The 18,901-nt window shown below is 49.8% G+C and overlaps 1 protein-coding gene across 1 annotated transcript in view; it reads right to left on the reverse strand.

The window, feature by feature from the left end:
- NAA15 (N-alpha-acetyltransferase 15, NatA auxiliary subunit) overlaps positions 1–18,330 on the reverse strand; it is a 126,403-nt gene extending 108,073 nt beyond the window's left edge. Inside the window, exon 1 of the mRNA XM_088451449.1 lies at positions 17,946–18,330. Within this exon, the coding sequence (XP_088307575.1) occupies positions 17,946–17,999 (54 nt within the window). The 5' untranslated portion in view covers positions 18,000–18,330. The remainder of the gene's footprint in view (positions 1–17,945) is intronic.
- Between the last annotated feature and the right edge of the window lie 571 nt (positions 18,331–18,901).

Here is an 18,901-nt window from a genome sequence, read left to right on the forward strand (position 1 = left end):
TCTGCAGTACAGTCATTGTCACCGATGAAACTGCCATTTAGTGTTCACAATACATGCTACCACTGTGTGAAATAATCAGATGTCATGGTCTGGCCTACCACTGCTCTGCAGATGATACACAACTGTACCTATCCTTTGCTCTGGGTACACAATACCAACCCTAAATGGCTGTCTAGCAGAGATCCAGGAGTGATTGAGTGTCAGATGGCTGTGACTAAATCCTGATAAAACAGAGGTCCTTATGATAGGACTGCAGCATAACCAACCAACAGGATTTACACTTGGGGGGGTTCATTTACAAAATACTGAACATATGCAGAACCCTGGTGTTGCCCTGGATGGTGGTTTAACACTTTAGCACCAGTAATCAGCCACAATCAAATCGTCATTCTTTCATCAGAATCAAGCACTTAATTCCCTCAGATCTACCTGAAGTCATATCCCTCAAATCTGCCTAAAGTCATAGGTGCTTTTGTATCATCATGCTTAGACTACTGCAATGCCCTCTACCTGGGTCTCCCAGTAAAAGAATTGTACCACTTGTAATTGGTACAAAATGCAGCAGCCAAATAGTTAACAAGCCTTGTTCCAGCCAATAACACCCATTCTCTACTCCCTTCACTGGCAAATCTATTTCAAGATCGGCTTATTGACTTTCAAAGCCCTATATAACCAGGGTCCTAGACACCTGAAGAAGCATCGGATTCTTTAGCTTTGCAGCCCCAACTCCATGGAATTTGTTTCTTCGCCCAGTTTCAGAGGTCACCACTATAGAATCCTTCAAAAACAGACTCGAGACTTATCTGTTTATTCAAGCATTTCACAAATGTCCCTTTAGTTCCTATCAAAAAAAAAAAAAGGTATCTGGTCAGCTAATCAACATTCAGAAGGTCGACAATCAATAGTTAAAGTGTCAACACGTTCAGAATGTCTACATTAAACATGTTTTGACACATTTGTTGATTTTTAGGGTTAGGCTAAAATAAGCAAAAGTCCATATGGCGACATTTAAACCATGTTGAAATAATTGTATGTTGACAAAATGGTTGTCGACTTAACATCCATGTTTACATTAAGAAAGTCTAAATGTCGACTAATCACACCACATCCCTAAAAAAAAATGCTGCTAAAATACTTAGCTCTTTTCTGTTAATTATATGCTTATTTAGTATCTTGTGTTTTATTAAATGTAAAGCACTTCGGGATCAATCTGATTGTCTGCGAAGGGTGCAAGTTGCCACAGCTAAACGCCTGTAACGCCACCGCATCTTGCACCCCTCGCAGCCTGCTCCAAGCCTGAATTTGCACAATTTTGCTTACAGCTCTATGGATCCGAGAGCACGTTTGTGTGAGTTTGGGCTGCCATAAAGTGCGGCTGTTGCTGCAGTGACTAGCACCTGCAAGATCATCACAGCTAATTGAATTGAGCCCTTTGAGTCATATTAGGAAAAATGTGCTATACAAGTAACATTATTATTATTTACGTACTCTCTTCATCTGACAGTTGGATGGACAAGCTCATGTGGTACTAGCCAAGTAAACTGGTATGTTTTCAGTAAACAATGTGCCACGCTATCCTCCCTGCGAGGATTTTCCCATTTTTTTCAAGTAAGCAAAGCAAAAAAAATTTATGTTGGACTTCCTTTCCGCTAGCATCCTAGATTAGCATTCCGCATTTCCAATCAAGGAGGCTTTGGTTTCAACAATACATTTTTCTCTTATATTAAAGCAATATTAAGTCCTCACTAGCAGCAGTGATCGTAAATACACGCGATAGCTCGTATTTTACCAGACTTGTGGACCAGGAACTCATTTCTACAAAATGGTTGGGTCCCCGGGGACAATCTCCGCAGCTGCGGAAGGCTGCAGAAGATGGTCTCTAGTGCCATTCCCCTTTACAGCACCTCTCAAGCTCCATCAGGTTGGATGGGAAGTGTCGATGCACAGCCATTTTCAGATCTCTCCAGAGATGTTCAATCGGATTCAAGTCTGGGCTCTGGCTGGGCCACTCAAGGACATTCACAGAGTTGTCCTGAAGCCACTCCTTTGATATCTTGGCTGAGTGCTTAGGGTCGTTGTCCTGCTGAAAAATGAACCGTCGCCCCAATCTGAGGTCAATAGAGCTCTGGAGCAGGTTTTCATCCAGAATGTCTCTGTACATTGCTGCATTCATCATTCCCTCTATCCTGACTAGTCCTCCCAGTTCCTGCTGCTGAAAAACATCCCCACAGCATGATGATGCCACCACCATGCTTCACTGTAGGGATGGTATTGACCTGGTGATGAGTGGTGCCTGGTTTCCTCTAAACATAACGCCTGGTATTCATGCCAAAGAGTTCAAACTTTGGCCCTCATTCAGAGCCGTACGCTCTGAGCAGAGCTTCTGAACGCCGTCAGGGAGGCACGCCTACCAAAGGGGGCGTGCTGTCAATCAACATCGACAGCACGCCCCCTTTGATCAGACACAACGAGCGAAGGACTTTCCTTCGCTCGTCGCGTCTGGCGCATGCGCACGACGGAGCTCCCTCCGTCGTGCGCATGCTCAGTCCAGAACATCAACCCACTTGCGAGCGGACAGCCGCTCGCGAGTGGGTCTGAATCAGGCCCTTTGTCTCATCAGACCAGAGAATTTTGTTACTCATGGTCTGAGAGTCCTTCAGGTGCATTTTGGCAAACTCCAGGCGGGCTGCCATGTGCTTTTTACTAAGCAGTGGCTTCCGTTTGGCCACTCTACCATTGGTGGATTGCTGGAGATGGATGTCCTTCTGGAAGGTTCTCCTCTCTCCACAGAGGAATGCTGTAGCTCTGACAGAGTGATTTCTTGGTCACCTCCCTGACTAGGGCCCTTCTCCCCTGATCACTCAGTTTAGGCGGCTGGCCAACTCTAGGAAGAGTCCTGGTGGTTCCGAACTTCTTTCATTTACGGATGATGGAGGCCACTGTGCTCATAGGGATATTCAAAGCAGTAGATATTTTTCTGTACCCTTCCCCAGTTTTGTGCCTCGAGACAATCTTGTCTCGGAGGTCTACAGACAATTCCTTGGACTTCATGCTTGGTTTGTGCTCTGACATGCACTGTCAAGTGTGCGACCCTATATAGACAGGTGTATGCCTTTCAAAATCATGCCCAATCAACTGAATTTACCTCAGGTGGACTCTTAATTAAGCTGTAGAAACATCTCAAGGATGATCAGTGGAAACAGGATGCACCTGAGCTCAATTTTGAACTTCATGGCAAAGGCCGTGAATACTTATGTACATGTGATTTCTTAGTGTTTTGTTTTTTATTAAATTTGCAAAAATCTCAAAAAAATCTTTTTACATGTTGTCATTATAGGGTATTGTGTGTAGAATTTTGAGGACAAAAATGAATTTGATCAATTTTGGAATAAGGCTGTAAAAATGTGGACAGAAGTGAAGCATAGTGAATACTTTCCGGATGCACGGTGTGGGGGGGGGGGGGGGGGGGGGGGTGTGTGTGTGTGTGTGTGTGTGTGTGTGTGTGTGTGTGTGTGTGTGTGTGTGTGTGTGTGTGTGTGTGTATATATATATATATATATATATATATACTATATATATACACACACACATATATATATATATATACACACATACACACACACACATACACAGTGCATCCGGAAAGTATTCACAACGCTTTACTTTTTCTGCGGGGGTGAGCAGGCGGCCGTTTGGTGCTATGAGGGCTGGAGGTCACTTCCTCTGGCTGCTAATGACGGTGAAGAGTGGTGGGAGGCCAGAAGGGGGTACTATCGTTTGGAAAACAATAGTGTGGTGGTGGTGGGGGGGGTGAAGATGGGCCAGCTGCTACTGCTACTACTACTTTAAGCTATATACCCTTACCCCCTTCCTACCCCCAGCACTACCTGCCCCTAAATAATTCCAAGCCCCCTCTATTCCTCCCTAACTTCAGGAGGTAGCTACCCTCAGAACTGACTTCGCTAACCCCCTCCTTACCCCCCAGTACTGCGCCAACTGCTACCTACTTTTGACCCCTCCCTGCCCAGAGCCCCCTGCACTGTCGCAACTGCTGTCTGCTCTTACTGCCCTCTATCCCTAGCTCTACCCCAACTTCTCCCTGCCTTTACCCCCAGCTCTACACCAACTGCTGCTTGCCCTTAAACCACTCTACCCCCAACTGTTCCCTGCCCCCAGCACTGTCCCAACTGCTGCATGCCCCCACCCCCCCATTGTATGTGATGGAACCCAGAAACAGTGGAATAGGACCCCATTTTTTTTTTTTAAAGTGAGGGTTCCCTGGGACCCACAAATTTTTTTTGGTCAGCGCAATCACTGAGCCTATTTTTATTATTCAAAAAAATCATATTAAAAAAACAAACAAACAGATAAGCAAAATTGAACATTCCATATCAGTAGTTACTTCTGTGTAGACGAGTCGTGTTTTCTAGAAGAGACTGACTCAACTGGTATGAAAGCCACCTGCAGCTGTCACCACTAGCCAAGGGTGGAAACCGCAAACAGACCCCTAAACTTAGAGTTTGTTCTGTCTGACACTACACACAGCCAAACAATTTATAAAAAACACCCCCCACACATCTAGACAGGTTAAGGCAAGACTAGACAGTGTGGAAAGCTGCACCTCTTTATTTAAATGGCTAGGGAATGTCCAAAATTAGAGAGCCTCTAACATTTCTGAAACATTTATTTTGTAGAAGATAAAAAATATTATTCCAGCAAATAAATTACCATGTGAAAATGGGCAGGAATACCGAAAGGACTACTATATTTTGGCTATTAGTCTTCTTCTGACATGCACTATTAGGATTCCAATGTTCCTTCCTTTAATGAAAGGCTCCCCTTACAAATTGCAAATACAGTATGCCCTCTTCAACACTGGAGGATGCTGTGGATATCTGAAATGGAGGACCCAATACATCCATAGCTCTACAATAGAGCTCTTCTAGTGATGAGCTATGGATGTTGGGGATGCAGTCGAAATGCCAACTGCCGGCTTCCCGACAGTGAAAGCCCGGCATGGGACAAATGATGTGCTTCTAAATCGACGCTTATCATTAAGCCCACGCTGAAATCCCGACACACCAAATGTAGGTAAGCCGGGCATCGGGAGCTGTTAGCCACGGGGAGGGTTAGGGACTTAGGGCTAGGCACCACCCCTGGGAGGGCTAGGGGAAGGGGGGTGGTTAGCGTCCGGCTCCCCGGGGAGGAGGTTAGGTTTAAGCACCCCTTGGGAGAGTTAAGGGTTAGGCACTAGGGGGGGGTGATTAGGGTTAGGCACCACTAAGGGAGGGTTAGGGTGGTGGGGGAGAGGGGAGGGGATAGGGTTAATACTTACCCTGTTGGGATCTCCATCTGCCGGCCTTCCGGCGTCAGTATTTCATCTGCCGGGCTTAGGTCCGGCGGTATAATATACTGATTCCGGATGTTGTGATAGCATGATTCGGCAAACAGCATTAGGGGGGTGCCTAGTGGGAAACTCTCCATATAGCATTGGGGAGATTCAGTTAAGAATGTTGCTGAGAATTATGAGACTGTCACCTCTACAATTTATTTTGAACGCAGTGGCCAGACTACTTTTCTTGCAAAACATTATTCTACCGCTACTCTGCTGTTAGTCACTACGTTGGTTGTCTGTATTTTACCAAATCCAATAAAAAAATATGAGATATGGTAAGAACTTACCCTTGTTATCTCTATTTCTACGAAGTCCATAGGGTTCCACAGGATACCTTGGGGTATAGGTGTGACGTCAGTCACTGGGCACCATAGAGTTAAGCTTTTCAGCCTCCCAGGATGCACTAGGGTTCCCCTTCCTATACCCCGCCCCCGAGCCAAGGCACCTCAGTTAGTTATCAAGCCATAGGCCGGAGGAGAAGGAAGAGAGAGAAAAAAGATCTGGACACATACAAGAATCACATTCTCACCAGAGGGAGACGGAAAACCGGTGACCAGAGCAAAGCCCATCTGCAGCAGAGGTGCGACAGGGCGGGAGTCCTGTGGAACCCTATGGACTTCGTGGAAATAGAGATAACAAGGGTAAGTTCTTACCATATCTCATATTTTCTACTTCAGGGTCCATAGGGTATCCACAGGATACCTTGGGGATGTCCCAAAGCAGTGTCCTTTAAGGGTGGGAACGCTCCTGTGCAGAAAGGAGAATCCGCCGTCCGAAGGAAGCATCCTGAGAGGCGAAGGTGTCAAACCTGTAATACCTCACGAAGGTATGGACAGAGGACCACGTAGCAGCCTTGCAGATCTGAACTGCCGAGGCACCACGTCGAGCTGCCCACGAAGGACCCACAGACCTAGTGGAATGAGCCTTCAGAGAAGATGGGACCGGTAGGCCTTCATGAAGATAAGCTTCAGAAATAGCCATACGGATCCAGGCTGCCAAAGTTTGCTTTGAAGCAGGCCAACCCTTTTTACGGAAGCCATAGAGGACAAACAAAGCGTCCGACTTCCTAAACGAAGAAGTGCGGTCAACATAAGTCCTTAAGGCCCGCACAACATCCAAAGAGGCCTCACCCACGGAAAGACCCGGTGAGTTAAAGGCCGGAACAACTATTTCCTCGTTAACATGAAACTGGGAAACAACTTTGGGAAGAAACTCGGGCCGAGTGCGGAGCACTGCCCTGTTCCCATGAAAAACCAAGAAAGGGGGTCTACAAGAAAGAGCCCCTAACTCAGAAACACGTCTGGCCGAAGCAATGGCCAGAAGGAAAAGTCTTAGCTGTTAGCCATTTAATATCCACTGAGCCCAGTGGTTCAAACGGCAGTCCTTGGAGAGCCCTCAGGACCACAGCCAAATCCCAAGGCACCACAGGTGGAACAAAGGGCGGCTGAATACGGAGAACACCTTGCATAAAGGTGCGCACATCCGGGATTGTAGCAATCCTACGGTGAAACCAGACAGATAGGGCCGAAACCTGTACCTTCAAAGAAGCAAGGCGAAGCCCATGATCTAGTCCCGCTTGCAGGAAGGCGAGAATCCGAGACAGACGAAACTCCCGCGGTGCATAACCTCTCGGTCGACACCACTGGAAGAACGTATGCCACACGCGATGGTATATCCTCGCGGAAGACGGTTTCCGAGCTCGTAACATGGTACGCACCACAGAGCTGGAAAACCCCCGGGACCTCAGCATGGCCGTCTCAACAGCCATGCCGTCAAAGACAGCCGAGTCAGGAACGGGTGAAGGCAAGGACCCTGAGACAGAAGGTCCGGTCGTAGCGGCAACCGCAGAGGACTGTCCACGGACAGACCCTGAAGGTCTGAGAACCAGTGCCGTCTGGGCCAAGCGGGAGCTATCAACAGGAGCGTCCCTCCTTCCTGTTTGAATTTCCGGATTACCCGTGGAAGAAGGGAGACCGGAGGGAACAGGTATGCGAACCAGAACGTCCACCGGATAGACAGAGCATCCACCAGAGACGCCCCTTCGTCTCTTGTGCGAGACCCGTACACCGGCAACTTGTTGTTGTGCCGGGACGCCATGAGGTCGATTTCTGGAAGACCCCACCTGTCCACCAGTAGTTGAAAAACGTCCGGGTACAGGGACCATTCCCCTGGATGAACGTCCTGGCGACTTAGAAAGTCCGCCTCCCAATTTAGCACTCCCGGGATGAAGACCGCTGATATGGCCGGAAGATTGCGCTCCGCCCAAACCAGGATCCGAGAGACCTCTACGAGAGCCGCCCGACTGCGAGTTCCTCCTTGCCTGTTTATGTAGGCCACGGTGGTAGCGTTGTCCGACTGGACCTGCACCGGGTGACCCTGGAGAAACCGCTGTGCCTGCAGGAGAGCATTGAAGACCGCACGGAGTTCCAAGATATTTATTGGAAGCTCCGCTTCTGTCGGCGTCCACCTGCCCTGGAACAAGTGTGGACCCGAAACTGCTCCCCAGCCCTGAAGACTGGCGTCCGTTGTCAACAGGACCCAATTTGGAACCCAGAACGGACGTCCCTTGTTGAGGTGGGTCGTCTGTAACCACCACGCAAGGGACAGGCGAACCTCCGGGGTGAGCACAATCGTCTGGGACTTCAGAGACTGAGGCAGCCCGTTCCACTTGGACAGGATCAGGTGCTGCAGAGGTCTGGAGTGAAACTGGGCGTATTCCACCATGTCGAACACCGACACCATGGAGCCCAGTAACCTCATCGCCGAGTGTAAGGACACCCGGCGGCTGTGCAGGCAACTGCGCACCCTTGACTGTAAAGCAGAGATCTTGTCCTCCGTCACGAAGATCCTTTGCTGTCCCGAGTCCAATAAGGCTCCAAGATGCAGAATCCTCCGAGACGGGATTAGAGTGGACTTCTGCCAGTTGATTAGCCAGCCGTGCCGTTGCAGCAGTGCAATGGTCAGGTCCAAGTGGCGTAACAGGAGCTCTGGAGATCCTGCCACCAATAACAGGTCGTCCAAATACGGCAACATGCGGACTCCCTGCAGCCGCAGAGAAGCCGCCATGACCGCCATCACCTTGGTGAAAACATGTGGTGCTGTTGCCAGGCCAAAAGGTAACGCCCGAAACTGGAAGTGGTCGCTGCGGATTGCAAACCTGAGGAACTGTTGATGGCGCAAAAGAATAGGGACATGCAGGTAAGCGTCCTGTATGTCCAATGACACCATGTAGTCCCCAGGTTCCAGCGCCAGAATGATGGACCGTAGGGTCTCCATCCGAAACTTCGGGACCCGCAAAGACTTGTTGAGTGCTTTGAGGTTGAGAATCGGACGATATGACCCATTGGGTTTCTGTACCAAAAATAGATTTGAATAGAAACCCTGGCCCCTCTGGGAGAATGGAACAGGCACTATAACTCCAGCCTGGAGCATAGTGTGCAATACCTTCCGCAGCTCCGTAGCCTTGTTCCGGTCTGATGGTAGACCCGTGGTGAAGAATCGAGCCGGGGGTCTGTGCCGGAAGGAGAGGGCGTATCCGTGGGAAACCACCTCCAGAACCCAAGTGTCTGTCGTAGTGGTCGACCAACACTGGGCGAACTGTAGCAGGCGGCCTCCCACCCTGGGATCCCCCAAAGGGAGGCCCGGACCGTCAGGCCGCAGGCTTGTCATCTGGCTTGGGGGCCGGACGTCTGGAACTCCATGCCTGCTTCCGGGGCTTGACCGATTTCTTAGGGCCAGCCTGTCGAGGAAACGACTGTGGTTTGGGCCTGCCCTGGGCCCTAGATGACCGAAAGGACGATGGTCCAGAACCAGAAGGAGCAGCGGCCGACGGGAGACAAGCAGATTTGGCTGCCGCCAGCGTGGCCACAATCTTATCCAGATCCGGACCGAAGAGAACTTCTCCGGTAAACGGCAACGCTTCCAGACCTTTTTGGAATCTGCGTCCGCCTTCCAGGATCGCAGCCACAAGGTGCGACGAGCAGCTACCGCTGCTGAAGAAATTCTAGACACCAGAGTACTAATGTCTAGAGCCGCCTCGTTGATGTAGGTGGCCGAATCACGGAGATTGCCAATCAACTCCGCCTGTTCGGCCGGACAGTCGGATTCAAAAGAAGCCTCTAATGAATCCGCCCAGCGCTCCATCGCTCTGGCAACCCAGCAAATGGCCATAGCCGGCCGTGCTGCCCCCCCTGCAAGGGAATAAGCGGACTTCAGGCAGATTTCTACCTTGCGGTCCGTAGCATCCTTAAGGGAGGACATGGATGGCATCGGCAATGTGGCACTACGGACAAGACGGGTCACGTGAGAATCCACTTGTGGAGGGGATTCCCACTTAGCAAAATAATTATCCGCGAACGGATAAGCCACCGCCAGGCGTCTCTGCGGCTGGTATCTTTTGCCAGGCTGTTTCCACGCCTCCTCTAAATGGTCCACCAACTGACCCGAAAGAGGAAAGACTGTGGCATCGCCCTTCACATCTTTGAAAGAGGCATACTTAGATTTAGCCGCTGGGGGAACTTCGTCCTCAATCACCAAGGCTGTGCGGACCGCCCGAATAAGTCCAGGAATATATACTTTGGACTTAGCATCAGCGTCCTTAGTATGGAGAGGTTCCTGATCGTAAGGATCCAGAATCTCCCCATCAGACGTCCCTTCGTCATCCTCATAAGGAGCGGACAGAGACGCCACCGGCCTTTTATGAGGCCGCATCACAGACTCCCCTTGCAACACATCCGACAAGTGCTGTACAGAACTCGTCAGGGAGTTAACCCACGCTGGCTCCTGAGAACCCGGGAGCGGGGAAATAGGGAGACTGTGGGGTACCACCAATTGTCGTGGGAACCCCTGCATGGGTGACGACACCACAGACTGCTGGGACAAACCCATCGGAGTAAACGCGGGCTGCGGAGCTAACTGGCCCACTAAAGCTGTTAACGCCTGAGCGAAACAAGACCAGGGCGGCTGCTGTAACCGTAATAGGCCGCGCCATGGACAAACACTGCCGGCAAAGGCCCTCCGCGCTACCCTCCCCCTCCGCTAACGGTACTTTGCACGTGGTACACTGTAGCCGGAGGGGAAAATCACTTTCAGACATGATGGCACCACGTATGTGACCTCTCTCACCAATTAAGTATTAAATAGGCGAGAGACCACCCTGCAGCACCGCACCGCAAGGGCTTTAGCAGAAAGAACAGGGACAGTAATAAAGCTGACAGTTTAGAGAAGAAAAGTTACAGGCAGCGCTAGCACAGTCACATACAATGCAGAGAAATAACAATTCCTGCACTAACAGCGCTGATCACTCAACTACACAGATACAGGGCCTGGTAGGACACAGCGCTGCATACACAGACCTGAGCCACAGCGGAGGAGAGGTATGCGGGGGGACCCAGACCACGATGCTTCCGTCCAGCGCTTCCAGCAGCGTTCACCATGCGCTCTGGAGAAGATGGCCGCCGAGGAGCAGAGAGGAGGCTGGCCTGGGGGAGGAGCGCTGCCACAGGACCAGTCGGCAGCATGCAGAGAGGGCTGTGTGCAGCGGGGGAGGCGCCGGCTGTGAGACAGGGAAGGCGCGCTCCCCTGGCATGCATTTAACCCCTGGGATGCCGCAGCGCTACCGCTCTGCTGCGGTCCGCTGTCCCAGGGGGTAGTGGAAAGCGCAGGTTGGTCGCCTGTCTCCACGCTGCAGCCAGTCCCCAGGGAGCCCCCTGCCTGGGGACTTAGGACCATGTGACCAGCGGGGACCCACCGCGGGACCCCGCTGCTTACCTTTGTCCCCCTTGGATCCGGCCATGGTCCGGAACATCTGGGGTCACCGCTAGCTGTGACCCCAGATGCTCACCAGCATCCCCGGATCGGTACAGGCGTTCTGGTACCGGCGGGGGTGTAGGGAAGACAGCATGGACGTCAGGACTGACTGTCCATGCTGTACATCCAGATGTGCAGCCACAGCTGCACTGAAGAAAGCTTCAGGGGCTCTTCTAGCCCCCACTCCGACAGGTGCACACCCGACGCCGGCCGGGCACCAAACTAAACTGAGGTGCCTTGGCTCGGGGGCGGGGTATAGGAAGGGGAACCCTAGTGCATCCTGGGAGGCTGAAAAGCTTAACTCTATGGTGCCCAGTGACTGACGTCACACCTATACCCCAAGGTATCCTGTGGATACCCTATGGACCCTGAAGTAGAAACACTTTATAAACAGTATAAGGCCATCAACAAATCTACATCAACATACATTTTTTATCTCAAAAGTTCTCCCAACTTAAAGTCCTTCATCCATGCACAATCTGCATCTCTCATCCACACTCATATACCCGCTCATTCACGATTAGTAGACAGTTTGGGGAGGTTAATACCCCATTTACACAAAACTTATATGTATTCTCTTCCTATACTCAAACAACCCCTCAGTCCCAGACTTAAGGGGCCCATACACCAGCCAACAGATTGCCAGATCCTCCAATCAGATTGGAAACGACATTCCGCCTGTCGGAAATGCCGACAGGCGGCCATCGATGGTCACCGATCCGGTGGCTCGTGAACAACAAATCAGTGAAATCCAACATTTTGGATTTCACCAATACTCTGACCCCGGCATTTGCAGTTGGAAATATTGCGACAATCAGTTACTGGTGTATGGGGGCCTTTACTCATTGCTGAGTGACTAGATCATATAGGACAGCAAGAGCTTTTTTTGCAATCTGGCTGGACCAATACACAAAATATAGCACCTAACCTGCTGTTTTAAACTCCCGTTATCCTATACAGTGTAAGCTTGTCAACAGGACCTCAGGCTCTTACCACTGTTATTAACCAATCTTGTTTTATTGCCATGTTTGTTACACATTGTAAAGACGAACAGTAAGCTGGTGCTATAAGTGTTAATAAATATAAGATAGAGTATGCTTATGAATGCGAAACGGTGTGACAGTATGTCGAAAAACATGAACACAGTACATTTGTATTTGCATGTATTAAAATACATAATGTAGTTATTTTTGCAGGACTGAAAATCTCGGGTATTAAAATATCTGTTCCGTCTGCCTAATAAGACAGCAAAGTAATACAATAAAGTGCAAATAATGGAGTAAAGACATGCCTAGAAAACTATGGCCCCGTATTATTACACATGGGGAGAGCGCTGAGGGAAGCAGAAAGTGTATGACAGGCATGGTGTGAAGTATTCATAGAGGAAACAGGTGGTCACTTGCACATGCAGACCACAAAATTCTTCTACACATTTAGATGCAAGGCTGCAGTCGTGATTAAATGTTACAAACTGCATTGAAGAATGAAAGAAAAGTAATAGCAGGAAACATGTTTCCAGCATATTCTGAAAATGCTACAGGTGCAAATATTCAAAAGAAAAGTGTAAAATACTGTGGTTTAGAAATATACAAGCACAGAGTCAAGTATTTCTTTTTTGCATTTACCATGCGGACAACTCCTAAACAATTTAATGAGCAGAGAAATGACAGTGAAAAGAAAGACAGGCGTAGACTATATTTCCAATATTGTGCACCAAATAATGGAAGAACTCCTTGCCCAGAATGCTCCAAGTCACAAGCATTTTAGATAACAGATGATCTTAATACCTGTATATTTCTACAAGTGAAACCTACCAACATACTAAAGCAGAGATACAATTTATGTGGGTGGATGGGGGAAAGAGTGCTGAAGCAGCGTTCTTAAGCCTGCCACAGACACTCGAAGGCTTGTTTCTGCTTCCCATGGGAGGGACATGAACAGGAAGCATAATGTTATTAGACTGGCTGATGAAAAGCGCCAATTTGGGATGAATGCAGGTTACAGCTTGCATGTAATCTAACTTACGATGCTGATCCCACAGTACAAGCTTGGTTACAAACCAGTGTAACACGCTGGACCTCAGAACAAGACAGCATTTCCCCAGGAAGTACTTTTGATTATAAGTTATTTGCTTAGTGGCTGTTTCACATGAACAAATTAATGAAAAACTGTTTCTATTGAATGGTCTCTAAAAAAAATAAGGTTTTTCGTTTTATGGGGAGTTTTTTTTCCTTTGTTTACATGGGGGAGCTGCCAATTAAAACTCATGACAATAATGTAAAAAAGTACAGCATTCCAGCAACAGAATTAAATGATAAAAAAATAAAAGTTTATTTAATAAATGTAAAGGACAAGAAAATAATCAAGCATCCAGCATATCCCAGCTTTAAGGAAGCAGGGGACATACAAAAAATAAAATGACTTGTCAAACTGAAAAACATATAGGTTTCCCCTATATGCACAGAACACAGTCTTTTACAAAGAACACAAACGAAGGTGCAGCTCACCGTTATGCTAGTATAAAGTATTTCTAGTAACACGTAGGCTGGAATCTAATGTTTATAAACGAGCAGTCCATATCGAGATTAGCATTGACAAGATTACTGCATGGTAGCAGAATACAACAGCTGTACATTGGGAGCCATTGGAGGTAAACAGAGCTATGCCAGAAATTAGTGAACACCACCCAAAACCAAGTTTAAAGCTTTGGGTGCAGCTATCTTTAAATTCTGTTTAAAAACAAAATGGGCTCTCTCAGTATGAAATACCAGATGTCAATAGTTTGGGCCAAGTTGCACCGCACATGTAAACATAATTATATATAGGGCAGCCCTGATAGAATCATATGGCATATGAACTACAGGTGCGTACACACTGTACGATTAAAATGGACAATATGAACGATAACGATCATATCAATATCGTGCATTTTTCGGTGCCCAACGACCTGTGATGCGAGGGCACGTATGGTCGATATCGACCATCCCCCATGCATGAACGCACCTACCTGGTCGATATCGACCAGGTTACTATAGGGACCTGTGATCGTTGATTGCGGATCGCTATAGTCATTAGTGAGTTGGTGGTGTGCTGGATGATCGATAATCGATCGTCCAACACACCCAGGAGATCGAACAACGATATCGTTGTCGATCATCCCGACTGTACGCACCATTAAGAGGATAAGCCGGAATAACTACTTTAACAAGATTTTGTTACCATGACCTCAGTGAGTTACAAAGAATCTTTAACTAAAAAACAAAAACAATTTGCAATAGTAATAAAACATAAAAGAGGTCAAAACTCTTTGAATTGCATTACAGAAAACACTGTGCTCCAAAGCCTAAATTCTGGGTGCCCATAACCCACATCTCAGTGCCTTTCCACTCCCGTATGTCTGAGTCACCCTGATTTTTGCAATTAATAGCATTGTTTTTTTAAATTCTGCAAGCAGGACCGCAGACAATAGGCAGTTTTGAAAATGTGCTCCTCTACACATCCCCCACCCAGTCACAATGCAGTGTGCAACCCTATAAATCCCCCCACCCAGACACAATGCAGTGTGCTCTTCTGTACATCCTGCACCCAGACACAATGCAATGTGCTCCTCTCTACATCCCCCACCCAGCCGCGGTGCAGTGCGCTCCTCTCTACATCCCCCACCCAGCCACGGTGCAGTGCGCTCCTCTCTACATCCCCCACCCAGCCACGGTGCAGTGCGCTCCTCTCTACATCCCCCACCCAGCCACGGTGCAGTGCGCTCCTCTCTACAGCCCCCACCCAGCCATGGTGCAGTGCGCTCCTCTCTACAGCCCCCACCCAGCCACGGTGCAGTGCGCTCCTCTCTACAGCCCCCACCCAGCCACGGTGCAGTGCGCTCCTCTCTACAGCCCCCACCCAGCCACGGTGCAGTGCGCTCCTCTCTACAGCCCCCACCCAGCCACGGTGCAGTGCGCTCCTCTCTACAGCCCCCACCCAGCCACGGTGCAGTGCGCTCCTCTCTACAGCCCCCACCCAGCCACGGTGCAGTGCGCTCCTCTCTACAGCCCCCACCCAGCCACGGTGCAGTGCGCTCCTCTCTACAGCCCCCACCCAGCCACGGTGCAGTGCGCTCCTCTCTACAGCCCCCACCCAGCCACGGTGCAGTGCGCTCCTCTCTACAGCCCCCACCCAGCCACGGTGCAGTGCGCTCCTCTCTACAGCCCCCACCCAGCCATGGTGCAGTACGCTCCTCTCTACAGCCCCCACCCAGCCACGGTGCAGTGCGCTCCTCTCTACATCCCCCACCGAGACATGGTGCAGTGCGCTCCTCTCTACATCCCCCACCCAGCCACGGTGCAGTGTGCTCCTCTCTACATCCCCCACCCAGCCACGGTGCAGTGTGCTCCTCTCTCCACCCCCCACCCAGGCAGGGCACAGTGTGCTCCTCTCTCCATCCCCCACCCAGGCAGGGCACAGTGTGCTGCTCTCCTCAGGCCTCCCCCAGTGACTGTGCTCCTCTACACTCGCCCTCCCCTTGTCTTGGTTCAATGTAAACCTATATGCTCCTCTTTACATCTCCTGTCCCAGTGCAGTCTACGCCACTCTACATCACAGTGCTTTGTACTCCTATCTACACCCCTTTCCCCCAAAAATGTTGTAGTGTACTCCTCTCTAAACTCCCCCCCCACAAGTCATATGACAGTGTGCTTCTATTTGTATCCGCAGCTCCCCATCATAGTTCTTGTCTACACTTCCCAGTCATTATAGAGTGTGCTCCCATCCAGTCATGATGCAGTGTTCTCTTCTCAATATCCCTTCCCAGTGATGATGCCGTGGGCTCCTCTCAACATCCCCTTCCCGGTACTGATGCAGTGTGCTCCTGTCTGGATTTCCCCTTTCCTACCTTGTCACAAAGTAGTGAGCACCACTCAAACACTGCTAGTCACTGCAGTGAGTCCCTCTCACAACTCCCCCTAAATCACAGTGCATCTCTAGACCCCAAGTAGCAATTATGGCGGTCTGCTCTCTTCTGACCCCGAAGTCAGTGTTCCTCTACCTACCTTCATTACAGTGAGATCCTTCTATACTAGGGGTGGGCAATAAGCGGCCCCAGATGTTGTAAGACTACACATTCCAGCATGCCCTGCCAGTTTTGCTATTTGGTCTTGCTAAAACTGTTTCAATGCATGCTGGGATTTGTAGTTCTACAACAACTGGAGGTTTGCGTATTGCGCACCCGTTCTATACTGTCCTAGTCACAGTGCACGTTCTATACCCCCCAACACACTGCTGTGCGCTCTTTATATCTCCCAGTCAGTGCAATGTGCTCTGCTAAATACTCCCCAGCCACAGTATAGCATGCTCTGCTTTATACTCCCCAGCCACAATGCAGTGTGCTTTGCTCTACACCTACTAGTCACAGTGCAGTGTACTCTGCTCTATACTGCCCAGCCACAGTACAGCATGCTCTGCTCTATACTACCCAGCCACAATGCAGTGTGCTCTGCTCTATACCTACTAGTCACAGTGCAGTGTGCTCTGCTCTATACCTACTAGTCACAGTGCAGTGTGCTCTGCTCTATACCTACTAGTCACAGTGCAGTGTGCTCTGCTCTATACCTACTAGTCACAGTGCAGTGTGCTCTGCTTTAGTTTATACCTATTAGTCACAGTGCAGTGTGCTCTGCTCTATACCTACAAGTCACAGTGCAGTGAGCTCTGCTCTATACCCACTAGTCACAGTGCAGTGAGCTCTGCTCTATACCCACTAGTCACAGTGCAGTGAGCTCTGCTCTATACCCACTAGTCACAGTGCAGTTTGCTCTGCAGTATACCTACTAGTCACAGTGCAGTGTGCCCTGCTCTATACCTACTAGTCACAGTGCAGTGTGCCCTGCTCTATACCTACTAGTCACAGTGCTTTGCTCTATAATCCCCACAATGCAGTGTGCTCTGCACTATAACCACCAGTCACAATAGTGTGCTCTATACCCACCAGTCACAGTGCAATGTACTCTGCTCTATTCCTGCTAGTCACAGTGCAGTGTACTCTGTTGTATAATACCCAGTCACAGCGCAGTGTGCTCTGCTCTATAATACCCACAGTGCAGTGTGCTCTGCTCTATAATACCCAGTCACAGTGCAGTGTGCTCTGCTCTATACCTACTAGTCACAGTGCAGTGTGCTCTGCTCTATACTCACTAGTCACAGTGCAGTGTGCTCTGCTTTATACCCACTAGTCACAGTGCAGTGTGCTGTTATATAATCCCAAGTCACAGTGCAGTGTGCTCTGCTTTATACCCACTAGTCACAGTGCAGTGTGCTGTTATATAATCCCAAGTCACAGTGCAGTGTGCTCTGCTCTATACCCACCAGTCAGTGCAGTGTACTCTGCTCTATACCTACTAGTCACAGTGCTTTGCTCTATAATCCCCACAATACAGTGTGCTCTGCACTATAACCACCAGTCACAAGTGTGCTCTATACCCACCAGTCACAGTGCAGTGTACTCTGCTCTATACCTGCTAGTCACAGTGCAGTGTACTCTGCTTTATAATACCCAGTCACAGTGCAGTGTGCTCTGCTCTATAATACCCAGTCACAGTGCAGTGTGCTCTGCTCTATACACCCCAATTCACAGGGAAAGTGTGTTCCTCTCTACCCCCCGTCACAGAGCTGTGTGTGACTCTCTACACCCCCACATGGAAGTGTGCTCTTCTCTACACCACCCCGGGCACAGTGAGTGCACTCTCCTCCTCACCAAGATCCGTTTGAAGAGCGCGTTCTCCTTGGGCGGGAGGCTGACGCTCGGCATCTCGCGGCCGCTCCTCGCCCCTCCAGTTGGACCTGCACGAGCTGCTGCCCCCGCTCCCCGCCTCGAGCGCTCCGCGTGCCGTGGCTCGGTGTCTCGCGATGGGCGACTGGGACGGGCCGGGTGTCACCGCTCGCACGTAAACCTGCCTCGCTGCTTCCTCTCCCCCTCCCTGGCCTGTCAGGGCCCCGGCCGGGCAGTTCACGTGGTAACTAAACAGACCCGACAAGAGGCAGAGGCCAAAATGGCGGAAGGAGGAGGGACGGCTTCCCGGGTCACAGGGCGGTTGGCGCGTGCGCCATGACCCGGTGCTAGGCTCCTTCCGCTGACACCCTGCTACGCCCGCCCACCACTACCAGCAGCAGCAGTGCCAGCTCGGAGTGGTAACAAATTGTGCTGCTGCACCATCGGAGGGAGAAGGTTGTTATGGAGGAGTGTGCGCGCGCGGGTGATATATCTGCCGTCACTGTCTGTTCCCCTTACCCGTGTGTACATATATGGGTGATCATTACCTGTTGACTCACCACATACTAGCCCTATATCTGCTCAGCCATGACTGGGGTCAGACTTTGACAGCAGCCACACTCCTTTCTCAGCAGCGACCATTGCACTGCCTGCTCTCTGCTGACACCTAGCGGCCAAGTTAGTATATGCACCAATCATTCATGTGTTCACTTTAAAGGTTGTTACAAAAATTGCATTATCCTGTAGAACCGAGGGATTTTAGTTGGTCTATTATTTACTAAGCAGTGTTAGGAGACAGAGTAATAAATTATAAGGTGCCAGCCAATCAGCTCCCAGCTGTCATTTTTTAAACACAGCTTGTGAGATGACAGTTGGGAGCTGATTGGCTGGCACCTTATCACTTTTCACTCTTGTCTTCTAACACTGCTTAGTAAATAGAC

This window comes from Taudactylus pleione, unplaced genomic scaffold, assembly GCF_031769625.1.
Source record: "Taudactylus pleione unplaced genomic scaffold, aTauple2 ptg000548l, whole genome shotgun sequence".
Taxonomy (NCBI): domain Eukaryota; kingdom Metazoa; phylum Chordata; class Amphibia; order Anura; family Myobatrachidae; genus Taudactylus; species Taudactylus pleione.